The sequence below is a fragment of the Gallinula chloropus genome, assembly GCF_964237585.1.
Source record: "Gallinula chloropus genome assembly, chromosome: 27".
In the NCBI taxonomy this organism is placed as follows: domain Eukaryota; kingdom Metazoa; phylum Chordata; class Aves; order Gruiformes; family Rallidae; genus Gallinula; species Gallinula chloropus.
Genome location: NC_140112.1, coordinates 2,622,344 through 2,631,996, shown reverse-complemented (window position 1 = coordinate 2,631,996; position 9,653 = coordinate 2,622,344). Strand labels below are relative to the sequence as shown.

Here is a 9,653-nt window from a genome sequence, read left to right as displayed (position 1 = left end):
ACAAACAGCACTTGGGATAAAGTGGAAAGAGAAGGTCAACAGCTCCCACTGGCACCTGGCAGACTGAGACCAGCATCAAAGGACCAGTCACCCTTGGAGCCAGCCCAGAGCTTCCTCCAGGTCCCTCTCCAGGAACCTCCCCCTCGTTCCCTTGAGCAGGTTGAAACACTCCTTTCAGAAGGGCAACAGCTAAATATAGATTATATTTTTGTATGATTTACATTCTTGGAGACTTTAAAATATTTTTATTGGTGTTTGGGAGTTTTCTTTGGCAAAATATTTTCTGTTGTTAATTCAGTGGTTTTGTTCTGGCCCCAGTCCCCCTGGGGCTTTGACCTTCCTCCCACCAAAGCTGGGATGAGAGGGAAACAAGGTATGCAGTGTTAGCTTAAAAGAAAGGGAAATTAGGACCTGAGCAACAGTTACTGCTCCAAAATGTAGAGCTTTGATGACACTGTTTCAGAGGCATAAATTAACTGGACCTGTGGAGCTCTGGAGCACTGGTGGCCAACGCCCTGTCGAAGCCTTCACTGAACTGGTGGTGGTGTGATTGTGGTGGTGTAGCACTGATGGTCGGACTTGATCATCCTGAAGGTCTTTTCCAACCATGGTGACCCAGCCAATTCCCTCCCAGAGGTGGTTCCTCCCTCCAGGGATGAAGATTTTCTGTTGGGTGAACACCAAGCGAGCACAGCAAAGCAAAGCAAAGCAAAGCAAAGCAAAGCAAAGCAAAGCAAAGCAAAGCAAAGCAAAGCGAAGCAAAGCAAAGCAAAGCAAAGCAAAGCAAAGCAAAGCAAAGCAAGGAACTCCTGCTTCCAGCTCCAGGGCTGAGGTCCAGCACCACTCTAGGTCTGACCAGCAACGTCTCTTACAGAAACTTGGTCTCAACAGATGGTTCCAAACACACCTGGCAACAGCAGCAGCTCGCTCTGCTTTATTCAACATCAAGGTGTTGGAAAGCAAGATGCTTTATAGTGGGGTGAAAACAGCATCTACATGCTGCAATGCCTCCAGGATTGAAGTAGCAGCCACCTGCACCAGTTCCTGGGGAAGGGCAATACATTTTCCACTAGATCACAGGCACATTTCACAGAAGAAGTGGAAAACTACACGAGTTGGATTTCACATGTTCCAGTTAGCACTGCTCTGCATTGCAAACAGATTCCAGTTTGTAAAACTGATGGGACAGTGTTTTCTAAAGCCTTTCTAAAGTGATGAGTAGTCCCCCTTGAAAGTTTAAATGTCTTCAACTGGAATTCAAGCTATGCCTCAGGTCTGAGAAGAAAAAGCATCAGTACTTAGTTGCATTGGTATGCATTCCCAATCAAACCAGCACTGAGCTTTTGCAACACCTTAAGGATTAAACACAGAAGCAAAGAGTTATGACCTAGTGATAATCACAACAGCCTTACAACCACTTGGTCCAGTCCCCACTTGGACATCAGCGCCACCTATAGCTCCCAACAGCTATTTCACCACTCGCTGCCTCAGTTTCCCTTCTGTAAAAGCACGAGCAGACCATTGTGTGTTTGTAAGTTCTTTGTTCTGTTTGAAAGTACTTGTGTATTCAGGCTGCTCAGCTGCTGCCTGAGTCACTGGGTCCTGGTGTCTGTGCTGAATCACCCCCGAGTCCTTCCCAGCTTGCCCAGCCCAGCCCAGCTCAGCCCAGTGGACATCGGTGTCTCCAAGCATTAGCTAAAAGCAGCTCTGAAACATGCCCAGGGTAAACAGGCAGGGTCTCCCCCCAGGTTTAGTTTGTAATTCTGGGGGGTACGTGTCCATAGTCCAAAGCTGCAGAGCTGAAGAGCTAGGGGCACACTCTGGAACAGGACAGGCAAGCGCAGGGCAGCACCCTGGGAGAAGGATGCTGGGGAGGGAGGAGGACAAAGGGAGGATTTTCCACTTGCCACACTGGCAGATGAGAAAGGCCAAGTTCTAGCCCAGTTACAGGCTGAACCCCGCTCCAGCCAGGTCCAGAGGCAGATCCATGTTAGGGCAAAGGCAGCCTTAGACAGCCAGTTCTGCCACTGATTTATCAGGGGGTGAGGGGAGTCATGGAGGGGGATTTGCACCTGCAGACATCGTGTTTGTACCTCATTCAACTTTATCCAGCCTATAAAAACCCCACGTGTAAAGCCCAGCCAGAGCTGCAACAGGAGGAGGAGATGTGGAAGGAGCCCACCTCAAAGCCAGTTAAAGCTTCCTAAAATGCAGCACAGGGGTGAAAAGGCAAGGTGGTCAGAGCTGGGGAGAGAAACGAGCATCTCTCAGATGTTCAGCATCTTATCACAGTTTACTGGTTTGACACTGTTGCATTAGGTTGAGAATCTATTTCCTGTCTCGTTAAGAATCCTCTAGGTTTAATTGCTCCAAGCATTTCCTTTAGAGATTCATTTTCAGGAGGAGTAAGTGCAGTGGGATTGTTTTCAGCACTGTAACGGCTCACTAAGGGAAGTCATCTCATTTCACTGGGACCACCTTACTTGTCAGGAGTAAAAACCAGCCCAACAAGGGTGCTGTAAGGAGGATGCACCCAGGGTGAAGTGTTTGAGACTCCCAGAGCAGAGGAGCTTTACAGTTCTGATGTGTTGCTATTTATACCTGATACTACTGCAGGCTGGAGCTTGTGCTGCTGGTCTGAGGTTGTCTGAGCTCAGTTCAGCATGGAGATACCTAAGTTTGAATTGGGAAGGGCTCACGTTTGCTGCAGGACAGATGAAGTGGTGTGCCCAGAGTGGGGGATGCTCCTGTCTTTGCCCAAGGAGCCAGGTGGATAACGCAGGCATTGCATTCAGCTAATGCCTGAGGGGTCTTAATCCCATCTGCTCTGAACTGGCAAAGCTGTCCCCCCAGCAGCAGCAACCCTCTGCTGTGAATATTTTAACCCAGCTTCACCACACACCATCAGGGCGGTTTTCTTCCCAGTAACTTTGTTGTAGGGTATTTTTTTAAGAAAACCAAAGGGGAAAGGTTGTAATCATACTGTACTGACTGTAATTATGGTTATTTATTGGCTACAGTAGCACGCAGTTCATAAATAAAGGTCTGCAGAGACTTTAGACAACTACTAGAGTCTGGGGTACTTCTGTCCAGCCTTGTGTGCCACCAGTGCCTTGCGTGCTCTGGAGTCCCCCAGGCCCAGGATGATATTCTTCCTGAACCCCAACTGCACGTCCAGTGTGTCCTGGGGGCTGAGAGAGACAATGGGATCCTGGGGGCATCAGGAGGAGTGTGGGCAGCAGGTCACAGGAGGGGATCCTCCCCCTCTGCTCTGCCCTGGTCAGGCCCCACCTGGAGTGTTGTGTCCAGTTCTGGGCTCCCTGGGATCAAACAGACAGGGATCTCCTGGAGAGAGTCCAGAGGAGGCTACAGAGATGCTGAAGGGCCTGGAGCATCTCCCCTGTGAGGAAAGGCTGAGGGAGCTGGGGCTGTTCAGCCTGGAGAGAAGAAGACTAAGGGGGGACCTTATTCATGGTTATCAATATCTTCAGTATGGGCTGCAGGGGGAATGGGCAGCCCCTTTTCAGTGTCTGTGGGGACAGGACAAGGGGCAATGGCTGCAAGTTGGAGCACAGGGAGTTCCACACCAAGCTGGGGAAGAACTTTTCCCCAGTGAGGGTGAGGGAGCCCTGGGACAGGCTGCCCAGGGGGTGTGGAGTCTCCATCTCTGGAGAGATTCCAGCCCCGTCTGGACGCCGCCCTGTGCAATATGAGCTGGGGAGCTGCTTTGGCAGGGGGGTTGGACCCCAAGAGCTCTCCAGGTCCCTTCCAACCCCTGGGATTCTGTGATTAATACAAGGAGCCCAACAAGGCCCCATCTGCACAGCACCAGCCCTCTCACCAAATGTGAAGTCAATTAGGATGTAGTAAACTCACGTTCTATCCCATGACAGCAATAAAAGAGGACATACTGCCCATGGAGCAGGGAACTGTTGGTGTTGAGGCTCTGGTTAGAGATGTTAATGTGATGTGCTCCCTCTGGCTGGGAAGTAATACTGAAAAACTCCAACCAACCAACTTCATGTACCTTATTCAGTAGACAGGGTAACAGCTTGTTGGAACAGCTCACCAAAAAAGCTTCATCATCAATCACAGCCCTTAAACCAAGACTGGAAGCCTGCCAGGAAAGATGTCCACAAGTGAGCAGGGTGGCAAAGGTTCCCCATGTGACAGAAAATCATTCCCTTCATTGCAGGAAGTGCTGCATGAAATCACCTCACCTACATTATGCTGGGTTAATGCACCCCAGTCATTCCTTCTGGCCTCAGAAAAAATGATCTACTGGCTTCCTTCTACCTTTGGGAAGGATGTCAAGTGATCAGTGAGAGTGACTGTGTGTGGAACAGGCCTGAGGGTCCCACTGGAGTCCAGCTGAAGGCAGACACATCGTGCTGGAGATGTGAAATTGGGCTCAGCACCCAAACTCTCTTCCCCAGCACATCCTGGCTGCCTGTGCTTTCAGGTAGCCCCTAAAAGACACCCCGTGCTTGCCCACGGGATGCACAGGGGGGACATGGGGCTGGCTGCAGCAAGATCTGCCCCCAAATCCCCTTCTGAGCCCCTCAGGCCAGAGGGATGGAGATGGCTGGAGGGAAGCAGCCGCTTCTCCTCTGCTTGTGGTGGCCATTGCCCAGCCCTCAGCCTCCTTGTTGGAGGACAAAGGGTCCCATGGGTTGGGCTCAGCTGTGCTCAGCCCCTGTCAGGCTCCTGCCCCTCTGCCCTGTGCTCTGCAGAGCCTCAGGCATTGCTGCTCATCACTGAGGCCCTAATTAGCTCAGGGAATTAGGCAGCAATGGGGTTTGGTGAAGGCAGGGGCAGCATCATTAAAGAAAGCAGCAGGGAGCAGCCAGGACTGATGAATCCCCCCCCAGTTCAACCCCTGCAAGGGCACCCCCCCTTCTCAAGAGCCATCGATAAACGTCCCCACACAGGATATAAATCAAGGAGCAAAACATCCCAGTGCAGATCCTTCTAGAAACACAAGCAGAGCCCGATGGAGAGAGCAGGCTGGGAAGCCTGGCACAGGGGCATCACTCCTGCCCATCATTCCCAGAGCCCAAACCAGCCGATCACTGTTACCTCACAAGAGCTCAGCTACATTTAACAACAAAATCCAGCTCAGCCAGGAGCAGCTGGGCTTCCAGCAAAGGTTCCTGCACAGTTCTGAGGCTGGAGGTACCCTGAGTCCAGCTCTTCTGAGGATGTTTTGGCAACCCTGCTCCCCAGAGAGGTATTTTTTCCTGCAGATATAGAAATATCCCAAGGAAACAGACAACTTTCTGTGGAACCTAAAGCATTTCCACATAAGGTTTAAGTTTGCACGAGCTGTTTGGGGTTTCTCCCAGAGCAGGAGCCAATACATTGGTTTATTGCTCCTCACTTTACTGTCACAGCAAAAGGACAGTTCCAGAAAACCCCTTAAAACTGGTATCAAAACACAACAAGAATTAAAAAGAACCTACCCCAGAGCTCAGTGGTTTGTGACCCACCTCAGATGCAGCCACCTTGTTACTGCCCACAGGCATTTGAAAGATTTTCTTGTTTCTGGGTCTCCTGTTTGCTGCCTCACCAGGTCCCCAGCCTGGACACTTTCAAATCTCAAAAGGCCAAAGGACGGACAGAAATCCAGCCCTCCTCTCACCCAACACATGTACAGAGAGAGAATAAATTTAGAGCCTCCTTGGATAGTTGAAAAGCAAGACAAAGAAATGGCAATTTCCACAAAAAGCACCCAGGTTTAGGCAAAGCAGCCTGGGATGGGGATCCAGTAAAAGCACTAACACAGCTACACATGCAGAGGGTGGAAAAGTCAGGCAGCCTCATCTCAGTGCACAAGCAGCATATGGGGTTTGTTTTCCTCTGTGCTGCCACTCAGGTTCCAGCAGTTCAGGCAATCAAGTTACTCCATTTAGATAAGCTTCAGCAGCTAACAGCAATTCCAGCAGCTGCCTGTGCCTCACCATTCAGTTATTACCTCCTCCTTTCCAAGTGCTAATGCCATTAGCAAATTGACTTCCTCCCTCACACAATCTGTCTGGCTTTAGCATGTACAGTACTAATTGCTTCCTAAGATTTAGGACCTGCAGCAAGCAGAAGAGTTTGCACCACAAAGAGTCTCCAGCCAGGAACTGGTGGCAGGGAGGGTTTGCAGACAGTCCCTGCCATCCTTCTGGGCTCCTCACTACAAGAAGGACACTGAGGTCCTGGAGCCAGTCCAGAGAAGGGCAACCAGGCTGGGGAAGGGACTGGAGGGCAAATCCTCTGAGGAGCAGCTGAGGGAGCTGGGGGTGTTGAGCCTGGAGAAGAGGAGGCTGAGGGGAGACCTTCTCACCCCTCCACTGCCCTGCCAGGAGGGTGCAGAGAGGTGGGCGATGGTCTCTTCAGCCAGGGGACAGGAGATGGGACAAGGGGCAATGGGCTCAAGCTGCCCCAGGGCACGGTCAGAGCAGATGAGAGGGAAAAGTTCTTCCCTGGCAGAGCTGTCAGGGCCTGGCACAGGCTGCCCAGGGAGGGGGCTGAGTCCCCACCCCTGGGGGTGTTTAACAGAGGGTAGATGAGGTGCTGAAGGATCTGGGTCAGCACAGGACAGGGACAGTCGGACACCCTGGCACCCTCCCACCAGCCTCTTTACTCCCTGCAGAAGAATTCCCCACAACTCCTACCTTCTGCTGTCTGTTGTGCCCCTTAAAGTCTCCCCCCAAGAAAGAGGGAATTCAGGAGAACTACAAGCTGGCAATTCAAGCCTGATGACAGCCTTGCTTCTCCACTCCAACACAGCTCAGTAACTGGGGGCCACAGATCCTTGTCCTGCTATGCTGATCACCAACTTCACTGTCCAGGAAGATCTGACACACTACTTTTCACCCTGTTGGATGTTTTATGTAGGATTCTCTGCAAACAAGGTATTTACTTCTATAAGCATCTCTCTCTATTAAAGCTTTTCTGTTGTTCTGGTAAGAAGAAAGAATAAATAAAAGTATGCTTCAATCTTTATTGGAATCCTGTAACTATCTTCCCCAGAACTGGGTGTGCTACACATCCCTGCACTTCAGTTCACAGAAGGAAAAGCAAAAGGAATCAGACTGAGTAAATACAGCTGTTTACTGTAACACAAGAGACAGAGTAGAAAGGGAAGGTGGCACTTAATAAGTCCCTCTGTGGATTCTGCTACCAAGGGGGAAAACAATACTCCCTACAGAGTTGCTGCATGTTTTATACTTATTAATCACCAGGCAAAATGAAAGATCCACAAGCCCACTGAACTCTTCCCTTCCTCCCTCTTTAAAGATTTCAGGCATGAGCTCAGCTCTGACTCACAATGAGAGACACCCTGTTTTTGTTCCTAAGCAGCAGCACTCAGCTTGAAGATTGGCTTGTGCTACCCGATGCTCCCTGCTTTGCTGTTCTACACTACAAAGGGAGGAGAGCAAGCTCCAAGCTGTCCTTTGAAGATCCTTTATCCAGGCTCTCCTGCACGGAGAGAAATCTCTCTGGAGGAAGCAGGCAGTGGTGGTCCAGCCCTCATCCCTGCAGCTGCTGAGACCAGGCTGCTTGGATGCGATGGGAAGGGCTGGGTTGGTAAGCCCACCTTGAAGGCATCCTCACATCTTTGCAGCTCTTGCTGGAGAAACACTGTTTGTTTACTCAGCAGTGCCCTGAGTAAGGTCCCATGGCCAGAGTTCTGGGCAAAGCAGAAGAAATTTGGGGAGATAAGACAGGAATCAGTGATCAGTTAAATAAGAACACCAAACAAACCCAAACACCTCCAGGTAAAACAAAGGGCAGCTGGAGGAGCGTGGCAGGGAAGTCAGCAGCAAGCAGTGGGCAGTTTCTGTGGCTCAGTGTTCCCTAACTCCTGTCTGGACCAGTCCAGACCATCCCTTGACACAAGGCAAACTGCCCTGCCCCATCTGCAGTTGCAGACTCCAAAATAAACTGGGTAAGCCAGAACGAAGAGAGACAGACCTCACCCTGCAATCCTGCATCCACACCAATGAAGAGACAGAGACAAGTGACTGCATCAAATCCCAGGCCGTTTCTCTGCAGCTGTCCTTCCCAGCATCTTCTGCAAGCAGTAGAGAGCCAGGCTCACCACCACACCCCCCATCACTCCACCTCCAAGCCCCACCAAACATTTATAAAACAACTCTCCCTGCCAAAAGCCCTGCTGCTCTTGCACTTCTTCGTGGGTGCTGTTTTCCTTGGTTCCCTCCGCCTCATTGGCTGCTAATTTCTGTTCCCAGGTCAAGGATTTTTGGAAGTTCAGATCTACCAAGTCTTTTGGGATCACCCTGACCCCAAAGTAAACCCTCCTGATGACTTTGGAAGTCGTCACCATCTGCACATCACATCGGTACGTCCCGGAGTCGGACTCAGAGGTGTGGGAGAACCTGAGGACGGCGTGGGGGTTCCTGAAGGGTTTGAACAGCCCATCCTTTGTGGTGATGAGGCCTTGGGCAAACCCCCACGTGTAGCTATAGGTTCGGCTCCCCAAGCCCACCTCCTCCGAGCTGAGGCAGCTGAACCGGGCGGCTTTGCCCTGAGGGACGGTGAAGTGGAATAAGCCACACACCCAGTTGGTCAGGCAGTCGGTCCTGCGCAAGGTGCAGTTCCTCCTCTCGCCGGCGGGAGTGATCTCACACATCTCCTCCAGTTTGAAGCCCAGGCCGCAGGTGACGCTGCAGGAGGTGGTGTTGACTGTCACTGTGGCTCCGACTGACTCCATCTCGGCTGGGACGGCCACTTTTCCAAAGGAAACTACCAATTGCAGATAGAAAGCACCGGATAATATCCCAAGGATGCTCCCCGAGGTCTTCATATCAGGGTTGGCAGACAGATGGGCTGCTCCTAAAGCCACCACAAACTCCAGTCACCATTTGTAAATCTTCAAAGTTCTTCCTGAAATCCCACCAGCATCTTCAAGACCCAAACCTTCCAGGAGGAAAAATCCTTCAAGACAGGCTCAAAAGTACAACCCTCCTAAAAAAGATGCAACACATCACTGTATCGGTCAGAACCTGACCTGTGAATTCCAGCTCTTGTAACAGGGCAGCAGAATGGTTTAACCCACTCTACTACAGCTCTTTGGATACATTTGGTAATGTAAAATAAGATCAAGCCTCCCTTCTCTGCAAAATTTAACTATCTGAGAGTAACTTCCACTGTAAAGTACTGTTCCAGTTCAGTTTTCCCACTGAACCATGAAACAATGTCAGTAAAGAAATCCTCATTCCTTACACAGCACCTGCAGAGTTGTGTCTTACACACCCACATCCCCAAATCTAAAGTGCTCCCCAGACCACCAAGATGATGAAAACAACATTCCAACCTTTAGATCAATGGCTCTGCCATCACAGGCAATCAGTACAGCATTCCATCACTGACACAGCCAGACACACAGGGCTCAGCGAAGCCGCCCGCATCCCCAGCAGCCCACGCTCCCTGGGGAGCAGCACTGATGTCACAGTCTGGCTGCCCTGGTCAGAACCACCCCATAACCTTCCAGTGAAGAACAAAGAACTCCCCTAAGTCTGAAGCCAAAGCCTCCAAGGTTAAGGACTCAGCATGAAAGCTCTTGACATCCATTATCAGACTGAGAAGGGATTCAACCCCCCTGACATGCCAGCATCACACGGAGCCCTGTGCTCTGCAGC

The 9,653-nt window shown here is 50.9% G+C and overlaps 1 protein-coding gene across 1 annotated transcript; it reads right to left on the bottom strand.

Moving 5' to 3' along the window:
- Positions 1-8,020: 8,020 nt before the first annotated feature.
- TMEM81 (transmembrane protein 81) lies at positions 8,021-8,897 on the bottom strand (the record flags this gene model as incomplete). Its single annotated transcript, XM_084275815.1, has 1 exon — positions 8,021-8,897. The coding sequence occupies exon 1, from the start codon at positions 8,816-8,818 to the stop codon at positions 8,021-8,023; it is 798 nt and encodes a 265-aa protein (XP_084131941.1). The 5' UTR covers positions 8,819-8,897.
- Between the last annotated feature and the right edge of the window lie 756 nt (positions 8,898-9,653).